Raw genomic sequence first — 17,262 nt, 5'->3', positions numbered from 1 at the left:
CTTAACGGAGAGCTGCTAAATTGATTTTTTTTTCCCCCATAAGTATTTGGAAACCCGTAATAAAGAGGACTGTATTCCTAGTGGATTCCTTCAGCAAGGCAAGCAAAAATGATTCTTAGACTAGGGCAGGACACCCCTACTTCTTCACCCCTCAAGAGCTTTGAAGCTGTCTAGCACTGGTCCTCTGTATCCCTCGCTGCACCAGACGCTGCTCTCCCTCCCCCAGAGAAGGCAAAAGACAATTTTAACTCTTTATTTGAAACAAACAATTCCAGAGACAGAAGGTTAGTCGTGACAACAGCTTCTCACTACAACACAAGGGTGGGCATGGCTCACGGAAGGGACAGGCCAGGCGCCTCAGAACAATATATACAATTTAAACAGTGGCTAAACTGGTGACAGTTATAAAAACACAAAAAGGAGGCTGGGGAACTGCAAAGCCAACAGGGAAAGAACTGGGCACCCCTTCGCTGGACACTAAAAGTTTTCTGGAACTACAAAGGCAAGGTGGGGAAGAGAGCTGTCAGCAGCGGGGGTGGGACCCCTGCCCATAGCTCCTTGCCTGTTCTTTGACCACAGATCCCATCCTGCACGACCTGGGGCCCCCACAGGCTTGGCCTGGCTCTTAGGATGGGGCAAGAACAAAAGCGGGGAACCCAGCCCCAGTCCCAGTCAGAAGGTAGTTTTTTGCCTTGGGAAACTCTGTCCATTGAACTAGAGGGAGGCAGTTACAGAAGGGGGCTAAGCATGTTGACACCATGGCTCATGCCAACCTAAGATGGCAGAGAAAGACAAACACATAAACCAAGGGGACAGGAGTCGGCTCCCCATACTTAGAGTCATTCTCTGCCTTTGAGGGAAAGAAAGCATTTGGGGGGTTTCAAACGTGCAGCACCAGGGGTCGGTGCTTGCAGGGGTGGGAAGGGGGGATACAGTGGCAAGGGGGTTCCAACCACCAGTTATCTCACGGGAGGGGAAGAGCATCTAAGCTCCATGTCATAGGTAGGGGGTCCCCTCATTACTTTCAGATCTTTCGTAGAAGACCCTCCAGCATGGTGCCGGGGAAGAGCAGAGAAGGGAGTGAGCACAGGGCAGAGAAGGCAGCTGGGTTTCTTTCCTTGGCCGAACCTAGGAACAGGGAGCTTTACCTACGTGGGATGGGTCAGGAAACCCAAAGCCAACAGGATCACCAGAGCTATCAACACTCCATCCAGAGTCTGGCCCCAGGAGAACGGGGTTTACTCTGAAGCGTAAAGACAGTGGCCTCGCTGGGTTTTGCCCATCACTGGGAGCCCAGCCCCTGGGGAGAGAGGACTGGGACCCTGGGGTTGTCAAGTGGTAATGGAAGGAGGTAAAAGCCAGGGGTTCCTAGGGAAGGCAGGGGACGGAGGAGGGCAGTCAAGGGCCCTTTCAAATGAGTAGCATTGGTTCCCGGGCCAGGCGCCCTGCGGGACGCGACCCCAGGCCAGGTGTCGGTGTGAGAGACAGACACAGCTAGCACGCAGGCTCAGTCCAGGTCTTCCTCCCCAGGACGACCCAGCTCCTCATAAATCTCACGCACAGCCAGAATGCGATTGAGCATACTCTCCAACATGCTGCGGTCCATGGGGATGACGGAATACCAGAGAGGGGACTCCGCGATGCACGACCGCTCGGGTTGCAGGTAGAAGACATCGTTGCGAGTCCGGAGGCTTTCGGGACTGCGATGATGGGGAAGGGGAGTGGGAGGCGGGGAAGGTGGCAGGGGGGCGGGGGGAGGACAGAGATCAATGTGGGGCAAAGTAGACCCCTGGGGTCCCCATGCTAACGTCATTCCTGCATAGCCTCCAACTCACCATTTGGAGAGATAGAATTCGTAGAACTTGACCGGGCAGCGGAGGGGATTCATGCGGTTTTCACGCTGCTCTAAGATAGGGGCTTCGTCTTCTCTCTTCCGTTTCCCAGGCCCCGTGTCTGCAGAAGAGGCAAGTGACCCAGAGTGGTTAAAAGCACAGTGCTCATGAACCACCTTCCAAAAGCGACGTCCAGGGCACAGAAGGCCTAGGGACGCCCAGTACAGTCTCAGAGGGAAATAAAGGCAGGAGAGTTGGTGACAAGTAAATGTCCTGTGTGTATGTGTGTGGGGGGTGTCACTCTGCAGGCCTCCCTGGTTCTCACTGCCAAAACCTCTTTTTATGATCTCCCCCAAACAGATTCCCCAAAGAAGTAATCTCAGAAGTGATACGCACATTCTCCAAAACAGGCCTGACCCTGCAAGGCTGGGCTGGCCTTCCAGGACAAAGAAATGGCCACAGTCCCGGCCCCTGGGACATGAATCCAGGGGGAGGCTTGGGTCTGGGGCAGTGACCTCGGTGACTGCACACAGAGGGGCCAGGACTCCAGGACCCAGAGCAGAAAGCAAGGTGTGGTTTCTGTCATGCCCAAGAGCAAGGAGCCAGGGAGAGTCTCCCTTCCACGGGCATCAACTCTCCCCCACAGCCGAGCACACCCAATGGCTTCCTACCTGTCCGCCATCCCCTAAAAAAAGGAAACTGCCTGGAAATGAGATGAGTTAGGACACAGGCAGCTGGGCGACCTCCCACGGATGCAAGAGCCACTGGCCAGCTGTCCACACCTGCTTTGCCAGCAGGGGCATGGAGGGGTGGGGAAGTGGAGGAGAGGGCTGGGCTGGTGGTGAGGCAAGCAGAGGGGGTAAAGATAAGAGTGGGGGGCAGCCTCGTACCTCGCCCTTTTCTCTGGCGGACTGGGGCATAGTAGCGGATGCTCACCACCTTGGTGGTGCCCCGAGGGGTGGTACACTTGCGGGACTGCCGCACCACATTGGTGAAGGAGAGCTGCATGTGCTCCTCGGCTGTCTGTAGCCCAAAAAACTTCGTGTTGAAGAACATGAGAGTGTTGAGGAGGACGAAGGGCGAGTACACCCCCAGCTGCTTACACTCCCAGAGGTGCTCTTCCTCCACCCGGGAGAACACCGTATCTGCAACGGTTGGGGAGGAGATGCCAGTCAGAGGGGATCGCCCGCCCACACCTGACCACCTCTGATCCCCGGATGTCCTGCTCACAAGCATGTCTGGCACCGTCCCTGTCCAGGGAAGCAGCCACCACAGATGAAGCCCTGGCGCTCTGCCAGAGTAGACGGTGGGGCTGGGTTGGGTTTGGTTTTGAAGTAGGCTGTGCGCCCAGCGTGGAGCCCAGCGTGGGGGGCTTGAACTCACGACCCTGAGATAGGACGTGAGCTGAGATAAAGAGTCAGACACTAGGGGGAGGTGGCTGGGTGGCTCAGTCAGTTAAGAATCGGATCACAGTCCTGGGATCCTGGGATGGAGCCCCACAGGGGACTCCCTGCTCAGCAGGGAGTCTGCTTCTCTCTCTCTCTCCCCTGCCCTTCTCCCCATTCTCTCCCCCTGCCCCCCCAAATAAACAAATAAAATCTTAAAAAAAAAACAGACACCCAACCAACTGAGCCACCCAGGCACGCCAAACCGATTTTTTTTAAGGTTTCCACCTGCATTTGGAGCTTCTCTTGCCACCCTCAAGTTACAAGTAGGCAGATGTAAACCTCAGCGAGTTCCACAATGTCTTCTTTTCTTTCAGTGCTTACCGACCAAACCCAGACCACCTTCCTCAGACCCAGAGACAGCTAGTCAGACCTAAGTCAGGTTCAAGGACGGGGACCCTGGGCCCCTAGCTCTGAACCATGAGGCCCCCAGGTCCGTAACTCCTGCCCTCTGAGTCTTGGTGAAGAGTAGTAGACCAAAGAGCCCAGAACTCTTGGAATGGCGCATTGAAAGACCGGAGGAAAGGGCAGAGGGACTGCTAAGTCCCCGTCCCTTACTGTTGGGGAGGAGCGTGGGCTGCCAGGTACTCAGAGACTTGTTGAGTTCTTGAACGAAAGTCAGGTAGTAAAGGTCCGTGAAGATGTTCACCATTCGGTTATTTTCCAGCAAGTACTAAAGAAAGAAAACCAAATGCACATAAAAAAGCTAAACTCTGGGGCACCTGGGTGGCTCAGTCAGTGAAGCATCTGCCTTCACCTCAGATCATAATCCCAGGGTCCTAGGATAGAACTCTGTATCAGGGGGTGGGCGGGGGAAGTCCCTGCTCAGTGGGGAGTCTGCTTCTCCCTCTCCCTCTGCTGCTCCCCTTGCTTGTGCTCTCTCCCTCCCTCTGTCAAATAAATAAATAAAATCTTTAAATAAAAGTGCTCTATTTTAGGTTCTAAAGGAAAGACATGATGCCGAAGGCCCCAGGCTTGTTGACCTGGGTAATGAGGAGGCAGTGGGAAACGGCTGCTGGGTTATGTGACCCCGGGTGCTCTTCCCCAGGGATGCCCACCACTCCGAGGTGCTGGGACCTTGCTAGAAGAGGAGGGCGTTTTGGAAGAGATATGTCATAGCTGGTTCTTCACCAACCCAGCCCCCCTCATCACAAGACACATGGCCGACCTCTCCCTGTGGGAACTAACCACCCCCAACACTCAAGGAACCCAGGTCCGCCCACCCTTCCCTTCTTAGAAGGGTCTGAGAATTGCTGAGGGGACCTGCTCAGGGTAGGAGACAGGGTGGGGCACAGTGAGCAGGACAGGACCATTTCTGGTGGGACCCTGCCTGCTCTGCCGAGGGTGATGGCCAATGAGGCAGCGTGCAAGGGGTACCTGTTGGATGCCAAGACACAGATAGTAGATACTGTCGGGTTCGTATCGTTCACCGTTGGGTCGAGTGATTTCTCTCACAAACTGGGCCAGGCCGTAGTTGAGTTCGGCAGCAGAGCAAGCCAGAATATCCTCTTTGATGCGCATCGGTTTGGCTGCAGGGATGTGCAGTAGAGGTGGATGGGATTAAGAACGCTCTATGCGGAGAATTTCATTTCTCCATTGTTAATCCCTTCATCCCTCAGTCGCATCCAGCTCTAGCACAAACCCACCCATTGCCAAAAAAAAAAAAAAAGAGCCCTCAGCCTTGAAACCTAGGCAGCCCCTCCCCATCTTCACAGGACACCCTTCGGTGATCACAGCCTTATCACTCCCAGACACCATCACATCCTCAGCTGAATCACAGCCCTGGCCCTCTTCCTCCTCCTCTCCCTCTCCCCACTCTCCTCCTTAGAGGGTACCCTCCCTCCGCCGCAACCTACGGCCAAAACGCAGCTCATCCCCCTTGCTCGTTTCTCCATTGGCATATTTTGACTGCACCCAGCACTTCCAAGCATTGACACCATATGAATAGTTAAGGCCAGTACAGCTAGGCTGGCTGCTCATGGAGTCCCGGGAACAGCTCTCCGAAAGCACCAGCCGCTTTTGACCCTGGAAGGGGAGAGAAAGGACAGGCGTGGCTGGGGCAAGGCCAGGGGCACCATGGAAGCTAGGTGGGACAGTGCTGACCGCCGCAGAACCAGGAGACTGACGTCAGAACAAGGCAAGCGGCCGGAGCGCAGAGCCCCAGAAACAGCCCTGATGACCTCATGAACTGAGGACAGAGAAAGTTTGGTTGCGTCTCAGGACTCACCATGGGAGAGACAGGAGGGCAGGGAAGTCAAACTAAGGCTGCTGGCTTGGCTACGAGACACTCCCCTGAGTCCCTTGGGCCCCTTCCCTCTGCCATGGGTTCAGCACCCTAGCCCTCACCTTCCTCATGGTGCGGGGAAGGTCTTGTTCAGTAGACACATCCTCGGGCCCTACCAGGCCGCAATCAAAGAGGAAGTCTACACTGGGGTTAATGTCCAAAGGATCTGTTAAGAGCAGAAAGGAAGAAGAAATCAAGGTTTTCAGATCTCAACCCAGTAATGCTCCTACCCTACCCCTCCTACTTGGCCACATGCATGGGAGGTGAGCCTCCCACATGGCTTCACCGTACGCAGTAGGAACTGGCAAAGCTGTACCAAGAACACACTCAGAGGCACACAGACACCAAAGCTCCCAACGATGTGAATGCTAGTAACACTATGGAACTTTGTACTTAAATGCGGGTAAGATGGTAAATCTCAGGTCACGCTTTTTTGCCATGATTGGAAAAAACAAACAAGACACAGCCATAAAATAGCGCGCCTATCCTGGGATCTCTGTCACTGGTCCCTGCGTGAGCCTTCTGTCATAGGGTCCCAAGGAGCACTGTTTAGGGTCATGCTCAGGCCACGAGGGTCACTCCTCGCCTGATGGCACAAAGGGTCCTCCTGGACTCCCTGGACACACTTTGCATCCTACTCACTCTTAGGGAAGTCAGCCTCTAAATCTTGCCCAGGCTCATCCAGGACATTGGCCATCTTGACAGCCATGGCCAAGACATCATCTCGAGCTGGCCCGAAGAGGTCGCAGTCTTCCAGAAGCCCCTCTGCACTCTGGTTGCTCACAAGATCTGGGAGGCAGAAAAGGTAACCAACACTCCTGCCTAGGGCCCGACCCCAACTACTCCCCAGTCCTGCCAAGGCACCAAAATCACCACGCTCCACCCCCAAGGGCCGAGACAGGTGGGTTGCACCCTGTGTCCCACATCACCGCTGTCTGTGGCATACCACAAAGGTCAGATGAGGCCTTGTCTAACTCCTCAGCCTCGGCAATCATTTCGGCCATAGCCAGGATGTCGGCTTCCAAGGGGTTGGAAGGGATCTTCACCTTCAGCTCCTCGATGGTCTCCACAATCTTGTCTGTGCTCTCCAAGGTGGTGGGCAGGAACATGGGCACAGGCACCTGGAGGCACAAGTCCCAACTAGACACCAAGAAGTGGAGCGGCCCGGGTGAGGCGCCGCTGGCAAGGGGGAGGGTAGGTCTCAGTCCTGAGAGGGTAGAGGAGGCCGCAGTAGGAAGGGCCGTGAAACTCACCGGGATGGGCATGGAGAAAGGCACCGGGACTTTCTGGCAATACAGATGCATAGGCACTGGCACAAAGATGGGCACTGGGATGGGTAGCACAATCACCTGTGGCTTCCACTCTTCTGCCGGTAAGAAAGGGGTCTTCTCAGAGCCCCCACTCTGAGATTGGTCATGTCTGGCCTGGGGTCGGACGCTTGCTCATCACCCCCAAAGGCTTTGATGCACGCCTTGTGTCACAAACCCACGCCTGCACCGAAGGCTGAGAGACAATTCTCTGGTTCCACGACAAACATGCCCATGCTACATGAGCTGCCTCAAAACCCCCTGGTCCGGCTCCCAAGCGCATAGCTGGAGGCCTGGACTATGGAACGTAGCCCCGGATACCTAGGTACCCCAGCTCACCTGTTTGACTTCCTTTGGACTTCATCTCCACCTTGCAGGAGACCCCCCGATTCTGCATCAGTGGTTTACACATGGCAGCTTTGTTTTTGCGGGGTGTTGCTGGGGGCGGTGGGGGCGGAGGAGGGGTGGAAGCGGTGGGAGCCGATCGGGTCTTTGCAGGGATCTGCAAAGACAAAGGAACGTTCGTGCCGCCAACATACCAGAGCCCCCCCTTCTGAGACCATCCACCCCTCTGGCTTCGGCCCTGACCTTGCCCAGATTCCCATTTTCCTCTGGGGTCTTCGCTGTATTGCTGTTCTCCACTTTGGTTTGAGACGGTGTCTGGGGCTTTGACTCAGGAGACTGACCTAGAGATCAAACAAATGAATGCTCTCATCTGAGGAAGTGCTCTCTGTTTTCCTCGTCCCTGTCCCAGGAGAGCTCCGTTAAAGAGGGGTGCTAAATGCAAATGGCCTATCTAGACTATCCTCTCTTCGCCACCCCAGATCTCGTCTTCTCTAGGCCCCAGTGACCGGGGCCAAGAAGACTTGGCTCCCAGCTGCCAAGAAGATCAAAAAATAGTTTCCCCAAGAACCCACACTTTGAGACCTTCCACGCAGATGGCCCTCAGAAGCCTGGGACCCCTGCAGCAGTGGAGGGGCTGAGGGGACATTCTAGAAACAGTAGTCTTCAGTCTCACTAAAGGCAGAGCTTACGAGGACAACTCCTCTTCTCGGAAAACTAACCACAGCCCCCACAGCCCCCCACTAAGCCTGCCCCACCTGGGAAGGTGTTCCTTCCCTAAGAATACATCCTCCATAGAATCGCAGAGGACTCGAACTCGGAGAACCTTTAAACAAGGCTCCCCCTAGTCCTTGCACGGGCCAGGAAGCTGCAGGGGAGCACGGCACCAGGAGCTCTGGCCTAGGTGGAGGTGAAAACCAGAGCGCGAGAAGGGAGACACTGGGCCTGGGGTTAGAAGAGTCTGGGCAGGTTCTCATGGAGTAGGCACCCACCCCCTGCTGCCCCGCCTGGGACTCACTGTTCAGGAGGCTCTCAGGCCCACTCTGGGTGTCCAGATTGGGCTGGTTCTGCTGACTGTAAAAACGCAGCAGACACTGTTGGTTGCAGAAATGGCGGATCTGCCCACGCCAGTGGATGGTCTCCAGCAGCTTCCCCTGACGCTTACAGGCGTGGCACCGGGCAGCCTGAGGGGGTCGACCGGAGGAGGGTCAGCCCCACCTCCCTAAAACAGTGCTGGGCCCTCTGCCCCGGGGACAAGCCCTGGGCTCTGCTCCACTGAGAGCCTGGGCCAGCCAGAGCCCCCTCCCCAAACATGGGCCACAGCCCCGCAGTCAGTGCAGCAGCACCCCCAACACGGTGCCCCCACAACGCGCCATGCTGTGCCCCTCACCTTACAGTACCACAGCAAGTACTTGCTCTTGCAGTCCTCACTGCAGAAGTCCCAGGTGCTGCCGTCCAGCTGCTCGGTGACCCCACGCTGGCAGGTCTGGGAGCAGTAAGTACAAGTGATACAGCACAGCCCCAGCTTCTTCGTGAAGTCCTGTTTGTACAGCAGCACGCAGCCTGGGGAGAGGGCAAGAGGGAGGAGTCCGGAGACACAGAGATGGCCACGGGGGCTTGCGAGTGCCGACCTCTTCGAGGGGGTCCGAGTAAAAGCCCCAACAGCCTCTGGGGCCCGAAGCCTTCGGAGGAGCCCAAGGCCCTCACCCCACAGCCCTCCTGCCTTCCCTGCCGGCCTCTACGGCGGTGAGGTACGGGCCTCCTGCCCCTCGGCCGCCTCCTTACCTTCACTGCAGAAGCTCTTCTCCACCCCACTGAATCGAAGCTTCTCGTGCAGGAGCTTCTCCTGCCGGCAGTGCTCGCACTGGGACACCACCCCCCGAAGCCGCTTGAAGTCCTCGCAGCAGTCCCGGCAGCAGAACTGGAACACCTGGTCCTGAGATGAGGGCACAGGGTGGGAGGACAGAGCCGTGATATCCGGCGGTGGCCACGGCCCAGCGGCCAGAGCCCCTCGGGCAGACTTCCGTCCGTCCGCTGTGCGCTCGGTTGTGCGGCAGGACAGTGGTGGGGCAGGGGTCTTACCTGCCAATCCAAGACCTCAGGCTTGCCACTGAAGAGGCTGTGGCAGTAGTGACAGCTCAGGTGAATGCCCCCCTCGGGGCTTGTGCGCTGGAGGGAAGGAAGACAAGTAAGGGAGGTGCGTGGTGTTGGTGGCAGGGCGGGTGGGGAGGTGGGGGGGAGGAGTCGGGCTTGCTCTTGGCTCGGGCCCAGGGCCTACCTACCCCCAACTCTCGTACCCTTTCTCTGTCACCACACCCTTCTTTAATCCCTGGTCCAGGGTTGGGAGTACCTGGAACTTGGTCCAGCAGCTCGGGCTGCAGAATTGGTAGACTGTGCGATCAACCTTGTTGTAGTAACAGGGGTCAGAGAGGCTGCGGCGGCAGAAGCTGCAGGGTCGGGGAGGGCCTGGGGCACAGAGAGAAAGGGAGAGAGAGAGAAAAAGACAGAGAGACAGAGAGAGACAGAGAGTACGCGCAAGAGAGAGACAGAGAGAGCACACAGAAGGTGTAAGGCAGTGCAGAGGCGGAACAGGAAACCCACGGGAAGATGGGAAGACGTGGCCGGGGCTGAGGTCGGGCGGCAAGGGTTACTTTGGAAGAGGGGAGTACGGGAGGTAGAAGGAAGGCCAGCAGGGGTCTCAGAGAAGAGGGCTTTGCACCTACCAGCGAGCCCTGCCTGCTTCACTTTGTAAGAGGTGGTACAGCACAGGGAACAGAACAAGCTGGTCTTGCCATTACGATCCACATGTGATAGCATCTCAAAGTTCTTACACAGGGTCTTGCACCAGACACAGGGGTACACACGTGTGTTTTTCTGTGAGGATGGGGAAGGAGAGGCTGAGGCTGGATTTGTCCCTTCACTTTTATTTGTTAAATTGTTTAAAACATGAAAGATTTCAGGCATACAAAAAAAGTAGAGATGGTGATATTAACAAAGACCTGTGTATCCACCAGCCAGCTTCAAAAATAAAACATAACAGATACAATTGAAACCCCCTTTATTTGTTTTATTCCTCCCGACCCTCGACCCCGTCAGGCACCTTTATTCGTCACCCGGGCACCGCACCCCCTTCCACAGCCCTCTAATGCACTACTCCCTCGGCCCCACCTTCTTGTACGCCCCCAAGCAGGTTGTGTTGCAGAACCGCTTTTGTTGGCCCTCGTGGAAGAGGAGCTCAGGGCCAGGGCTCCCGGTCTTGGTGTAGATGTAAGCCCCGCACTGGTCACAACAGTTGGTTTTCAGTCCCTTGTTGGCCCGGAATTTGGAGAAGCATGAATCGCTGCAGAGCCGGTGTACCACGCTGCCGTTGCTGACCTCGTGCAGGACCTGTCGTGTACACACACGCACACCCTGAGCAGAGGCCTGGGCACCACCACCCACCCTGGAGCAAGGACGGCCCACCCCGCCTCACCCTAGACCTTCACAGCAGACAGTGGGCCCAGGGACCCCCCAACCTGCATATCGGGCTGCCGACTTGATGGTGAGGTCCTGGGAGGCAAGGAAGGCCGGCTGCGTACATCCTGGAGAAGCTCTATCCTTGAATACGCTCCCTCACGGTGGCTGCCTCTCCCCCACCACACACTCCCCTCTTCCACAGGGCCTGGCCCCTGCAGCCCCAGGAGTGCAGGGGCAGCTCAGGGCCAGCCAGGCTCTGCAAATCCGGCCCCCATTGAGCTTCCTCACCTCTCCGGTCTTCTGGCATATGCTGCAGCGAGTGGCATCGGCGGGATCCCCGGACTGGGGGATTGGGCGCTGCTGCTGGGCCTCATACAGGGACAGACAGACGGACGTGCAAAACTCGTGGAAGGAGCCTCCTGAACCAGTCTGGGCCACAACCGAGTCCTTGGTGTTCCAGATCTCCCTGGAGGGGGTGGGGGTGGGGGTGAAACAGGTTCAGATATTCACTCAGCACTACCCTCTCCTTTCACCAGCTCCCACCGCCCCCTCTTCCTCGGGGACCGGTGACCACGGGCCCCCCGACTACTCTTACTCTCCTCGGGGCCCCTCCCTCACCTGCCTGGCTCCCAGTTCTGCTCCACTAGGTGCTTGCCAACACGGTCTCTGTCTCAGCCATTACTCCCAGCCTGCTCCCTGCCCTCCCCGCACCTGGAGACCTTCACGTACTTCTTGCAGAAAGTACAGGTCTTTTTGCCCGAAGGCTTCTTAGAGAAAGTGGTGAGACAGGATGAAGAGCAGAAGAGCTGTGGCAGCCCCTTGCGCTGGTAGGCAGTCTGCCCCTTCTGCAGTGGCGTCCGGCAATGCGCACACGTCATCTTGGTGCCCACTGCGGAGCGCCCAGCCCTTTGGGCCACACTCGAGCGGAGGGACATGCGAGGGGACCGCCGGGGCCGGAATGGCACAAAGTCCTCATCGTTGGGGTCATCTACCATGGCATCAGAATCCTCATCTGACACGGGAACTGAGGAAGTGGGGAAAGGGGCAGTGAACAGAGGCAACCGGACCGGACCAGGTCTCCAGCCATCCTCTGAACCCATCAGGTAGCTCAGCGGATACTGGATCCCCCAGTGCGACGGGGGCGGGGGCAGGATCCCCATCCCCCTGGTTCCTGCCTTTCCACCCCCACCCCTAGTATACTGGTATCTTAAGCCACTGGTGTCACTCTCTCTCAGTCACTCCATAATCGCCTAGTGAGGGCACAGGAGGGCTCCAAGTGAGAAGACTCAGGACAGGGATGGCACGGCTGAAATAGCAAACTCCATTCTCATTGCTCTTGTTTTCAATTTCCCCCACTGCCCCTGGTTCCCATGCCAACCCACAGCAGAAACAGGCACTTCACACTCTGCAGGGTGCAGGAGATCCATGGCCGCCACATCCCACTCGGTCACACTTCCTCAAGTCCTACTCACTGCTCTCAGTGGAATCCACAACCTCAGGTTTCGGAGGCTCCACTCTTCTAACGCGCTCGCTTCTCTTCTGTACCTTGGAAACAGCGGAGGGAGGAAAGCTGACACCAGGGGCAGGCTAAAGGGCCTGCTGCACTAGTGCAGGGTGGGGGGGGGTACAGAGGTGGGAGGGGGAAGGGAGAGTAGGGACCCTTGGCCCAGCCCTTAGGAGGAGGGAAGAAAAGGGGGCTGGACTTACTCCTTCAGAAGCAGGAGACACAAGAGCTCCCGCCCTCCTCCTAACTCTCCTCACACACACCCTCCACAGAACAACATCTGGGAGGGAAAATGAAGGGTCTGTCCTTCCCAGAGCTACAGGGGGAACCAGACTCCTTCCAATCCCCTCCCCCCCCTCACCCGCTCAGGCGGCTTCTCACTCGCCTTCCCAGTCAGGCCATCTCCTGCAAAGGAAGCAGAAAACAGCCTAAATCTTGAGCTTGCCCTCACCGCCCCCTCCCTGGCCCAACCTCCGCCTCCATTCTTGGGGAAGGGCTTACTCAAAACTGAAAGGGAAAACTCAAGTGCCTGTGGCTTCTTGGGGCCCCTCTCAGGGTTACCTCGAGCTCTGCACTAAGGGGAGCAGCTATTCTCCATTAAAAAAAAAAATCCTAGCCTTCCCACCCTCCTTCTGTCCCAATCATTGAGAGTTAAGGAAATGCAGGTAACACATGCCTTCCATCAGAGGACTTCTAGCTCACTAACAAAACCAAATGCAACCACCCAAAGGTAGCAAGGGGAAAAGGAAGCATTGACGTATGGATAGGTTACCCTGGACTCAGGTGGTTCTATAAGCCCCAAGCCACTGGTCACAAGCTGGGAGAGGCAGAACAGGGGAGAAAAGAAAGCCCCTCAAGCCCAGGCTATGCCTCCCCCCATGAGGGCACAATTCCAGGCCCTGTGTTTCTACATTCCCCCTAAATCGCTATATTGTTGGTGGCTCCAGGACCCAGTTATCATTCATCAAACCCAGAAACCCCACTCTCTTCTGGAACAAAATAGCTGGAAAGACCTTAGCACCAAGAAGCCTGGCATCCTCTCCAAATTCTGAAGGAAGGACGTTGGCACCAACAGCCCACTGGGGTTAAAAAAAAAGGGGGGGAACCTCTCCCAACAAATCCACTCTTCCCAACCCACGCCCTGAAACCTCACCCCTATTCCTCTCCCACAACCACTGAGCTGCCTCTCCACCCTTACCTTCTTTCATCTTTGCCACACCCCCCAAATCCTCCCTTCCAAACTCCCAACTCCTTCTCTATATATCCTCCTCCCCTACGTCTTCTCCAAACACACAACCATCCCTCCTTACCCCTACCCTCTCACCATCCTGGATTCTCCAGCTGATTAGACAACCTACCTGGCAAGGAAGGGTGTGCAGGAGGGCTAGGGCCCCCAGGTTTGGTTTGAGAACTGTTGATTCCATCACCCAGAGTCTCTCCCACTGAAGGGCTGGGGGGACCATTTGGGCTCTGTGGCTGCCCTTGGGGAAGCTCCTCCTCCTGCCCAGGGGAGCCCCTTCTCCCTGTAGCTATGTTGGTGGTCTCCTCCTCTTCAATATGGGGGGACTGCAGTGTTATCAGTGAATCTGGAGCCAACGGCTCTAGTAGCCCCTCCGGTGAAGAGGGATTTGCCCCAGACCCTGCCTCAGGTGGTACCACCTCAGGGGTCTGGCCCCCTGGTCCAGGCTCTAGGGTCTGATCTCCTGCATCCCATGCAAGGGTCCCCTCAGGACCATGGTCCACCTCTGGGGGAGAGGGGGCTTTATAGAGCAGCCCCCCCAGCCCCAGCAGCTCAGTGGCTCCATCCAGGACTCCAGGGTCTTTTTCCAGGCCAGCAGGAGTATCAAGCAGGTCCAGGGCTCCTGAGGATGGAGAAGGGCCAGGGGGTGCCCATCCTCGAGTTGGGGCAGTCTGGGATTCCAGTAGGTCCTCTCCAAATTCCATGTCTACTGGAAGGTCTCCAGCCAGGGGCTTCTCTGGCAGGGTCAATGGGTCAAACGGGCTGGGGAAATCACTGGGGTCCATGAGGATGACTGGATATGGGCTGTAGATTAGGGGTAGAAGAGGGGGCAGAAGAGGTGGTCTTCGCCAGAATGCCTTCTTATATAGGTTCTGGGACACACCCCATCATCCACTTGGATTTCTCTTGAACAGCCCCCACCACAACCGACAAGCATTTCCACAGGCTTTAGTCCGAATGACCACTCCCACCCTCAATACAGCGCCCCCTGTGGGGAGAGGCGTTCCCCGCCCTGGCCCTGTGCCCACACTCGCCTAGCAGTCCGTCGTTCCACCCTCCCGCCTGCCCCCGCCACCCCACTGCAACTCCAAGTTCCCCTCCCCCCTTACCTTTCACTCCCCCCCCCAACTCGGGCTGAACGCCCCCTTAGAGTCTCCTAGGACCGCTGCCACCAAGAGCCTTTCCCACCCCCGCGGTCTCAGTTCCTATCCCCTCCCCTCTCTTCTGGAGCCCCCCAGCTCCCCAGTCTTTACCCACCCTGTCTGGCCCCACCCCCCCTCCCCGCGTTGCAAGGTCCTCCCTCAGCTCTTCCTTCGCCCCCACAAACTGCCCTTCCTAACCCCTCCCCCCCAGTTACCTTTCAGGGTCGCCCACTTCCTCAGCCCCGTCCCCCCTTCCTATTGCTCCCCTAGTCCTCCCTCTCCTGTTGCCCACCCCCCACCTCAGGCATTTACAGGAAGACATTTTGGAGCTACGATCTCTCCTTAGACCCCCCCCCCCGCCTCCTGGCTACTGCGAGATCCCGCCTGCAGGTTCGGTTCGGCTTGATGAGGCCCGACCCCTACCTGCGGCAGGGTTAGTGTAACGGCTACAAGCCTAGAACTGCAGACAGCGACGGCCCCGCGCTCGTTCTCCACCTCCCTCCCTAGCAGCCGGGACAGGGGTCGCGGCCCCTTTAAATGGCAGCGCCGTTCACAGCGCTCAGCGCTCTGCACCAGGCGGGCGGGCGGCGCCAGCAACCAACCCCATTGGCTGGCTCGTGGAGGGGGCTCGCGAGACAGCGCCGGCCCCCGGCGCGAGACTCCCAGCCCAGTGGCCGCCTGGAAATTGCGGAGTGGAGCCTAGTCGCTGGAGATGGAGCTTGAGCCCCCGCCCGGGGCCCCGTTAGTTGAGGAGGAAAAGATAGCCTCTGGAGCTTTGAAGCCGGCCCTCGGGAAAGGCGGCACCCCCTCTCCATGGAATGGCCGAGTACACTAACCCACAAAAAATAGATCTACGCACCTGCTTCTCTTACCTGGCTCAAGAGTCTTCTCCCCCTTCCCACCATCCCCCCGTCACACCCGTGCCCGCCCTACCTCCTGGAGCCCACTCTACCCGTGATCCCCTCCTCTCATTCAAATGGTTCCCGGTCCCCTCCCCCTCCCCGTGTCTCTCTTCGCTTCCCACTCGTGTTCAGCCCCCCAGCGTCCGCCCCCCCCCAACAGTCCCTACCTACGCCATGCAGCAGGCGCCTGCCAAGATTACCCTCCCCCCAACCCTACCTCTCCGGGGCCCGCCCCCTGGGCGACTTCTGGGGTAATGAGTGACAGCGGAGTGGGGGGGGGGAGGCAGGGACCCAGCCCTCACGTGCCCCTCCTTCCCTTGTCTGCAGCCTTGTGCTCCCCTAACCATTCTGAATGTCATAGTTGTGGGGTGTCTTAAGCCTGGTCTCCAGCCACCTGGGGCGAGTTAAATGGCTCTGGCTCAGTGACAACGCCTATGCAGTAACCGTTACTGCCTGATGACCCCAAAACCAGGCCCTGCAAAGGCACTCCCCCACTCCCTCAACGGTCTTAGGGTAAGTTCTGGGATCTTCTCCCTGAGTCTTCCTGCAGGAGCTCCCTGCATTTATCTCTCCAGTAGTTTTCCTCACCGAGGCCAACAGCTCCGTTTCCTCCTTTCTCTCTCTGTGCCTCTCTCTTCCTCCCTCCCTCCCTTTTTCTGTCCTTGTCTCTTTCCTCCTCTCTCTCGCTCTCTCTCTGGCGCGCACTCTCTCCCTCCCTCTCTCTCTCTCTGCTAGTCTCTTTTTGTCTCAGTCTCTGTCTCTGTCTCTCGTATGCACGAGCACGCACGCGCGCACACACACGCCCCCCCCCCAAACCCCCCCTCCCGCTCCCGGATGGTCCTTAGCATGTGGGTGTGGCTGAGGTTGAAGCTTGAGAAGTGGGCTAGGGGGAGGGGGCACAGCGTTAGGCCTACCGGTTTAAAAAAAAAAATATGTGTGCCAGGATCCTTGCTCAGTCCCCATTATAGTTAGAGCACTTTGCAGTCCCCGCCCCCTACTTTCCTCCTCCAACCCCCGAGGGCTGGAGAGCTTTTAGTGTCTGAGATCCCAGAGGAGGCTCGGGCCGGAGGGGAGTCCTGCCACAGATTTAGGAACGTGTAGATTCGGTGTCCAGTGCCTGCTCTAGCTTGCCTCTTTGCTCTGGGCCTTCCTTCCCACACTAAGCCTCTCCGGGCCTTCTAGTCCTAGGGAGTTTTAGCCTCCCTGGTCTCACTCACTTTCCCATAAACCTTAATCCTTCCTGGCTCCCCACATGGCCTTGAGATTATCTTTGCTCTCTCTGGTACACAGAGATAAAAGGAAGACTTTCCCCCCTCGGGTTTCCCAAACCCAGCTTCCTTTGGGTCTTAACCAGTATTCTGTGTACCTATCCCCCACCTTCTGCTTACTTCCATGTCCCTGTACCTCCCTTTGCATTTTCAATTTGTTCCATCTCGGTTAGTCCACCTCCTTCTTTTGTATTGCCTGCCCTTCTCAGCACAGCCTGGATCCTTGGCTCGCCTGGTTGCAGAGAATGCCTGGTTTCAAGCTGAAGGGAGACAGTCTAAGGAGGGATTAATGGTGTATTACTAATTCAGAGGCAGCATGGTGGCATGGAAGTGTGTGGGCTCTGGAGACAGGCGGGGCTTCTAATCTCAGCTCTGCTCACTTTTTAGCCATTTGACTTTGGACAAGTCACTTGTCAAGTCACCGGGTTTTAGTTTTCTCTTCAGCACAGATAAGAAAGCCATCTAAATGTCCAATAACAGGGGATTGGTTAAGTTGGTTTTGTCTATATTCATTCAATGGATGTACTTATTAAAATGTGG

The 17,262-nt window shown here is 57.1% G+C and overlaps 1 protein-coding gene across 7 annotated transcripts; it reads right to left on the bottom strand.

Moving 5' to 3' along the window:
* Positions 1-238: 238 nt before the first annotated feature.
* On the bottom strand, positions 239-15,687 carry ZMYM3 (zinc finger MYM-type containing 3). Of its 7 annotated transcripts, none has more exons than XM_032848866.1 (25): positions 15,622-15,687; positions 13,529-14,214; positions 12,532-12,575; positions 12,139-12,211; positions 11,396-11,690; positions 10,955-11,132; positions 10,379-10,597; positions 9,934-10,084; positions 9,561-9,676; positions 9,293-9,379; positions 8,996-9,146; positions 8,601-8,773; positions 8,229-8,394; positions 7,457-7,554; positions 7,208-7,370; positions 6,815-6,927; positions 6,508-6,682; positions 6,204-6,350; positions 5,624-5,727; positions 5,134-5,302; positions 4,655-4,806; positions 3,836-3,950; positions 2,723-2,977; positions 1,836-1,953; positions 239-1,700 (listed from the first exon to the last, which is right to left on the bottom strand). In XM_032848866.1, exons 2-25 carry the CDS (start codon positions 14,193-14,195, stop codon positions 1,508-1,510), a joined length of 4,122 nt encoding a protein of 1,373 aa, XP_032704757.1. In that variant the 5' UTR covers positions 14,196-14,214; positions 15,622-15,687; the 3' UTR covers positions 239-1,507. The 7 variants fall into 7 exon arrangements, with proteins under 7 accessions (XP_032704757.1, XP_032704758.1, XP_032704759.1 ...); XM_032848867.1 differs by lacking the exon at positions 15,622-15,687 and adding an exon at positions 15,412-15,435; XM_032848868.1 differs by lacking the exon at positions 15,622-15,687 and adding an exon at positions 14,976-15,142 and having other exon boundaries at positions 12,139-12,205.
* Between the last annotated feature and the right edge of the window lie 1,575 nt (positions 15,688-17,262).

The sequence above is a fragment of the Lontra canadensis genome, unplaced genomic scaffold (genome assembly GCF_010015895.1).
Source record: "Lontra canadensis isolate GAN:19392208 unplaced genomic scaffold, GSC_riverotter_1.0 scaffold210, whole genome shotgun sequence".
Taxonomy (NCBI): domain Eukaryota; kingdom Metazoa; phylum Chordata; class Mammalia; order Carnivora; family Mustelidae; genus Lontra; species Lontra canadensis.
Note: the sequence above shows the minus strand (reverse complement) of the source record. Positions and strands in the feature narration are given on the sequence as shown.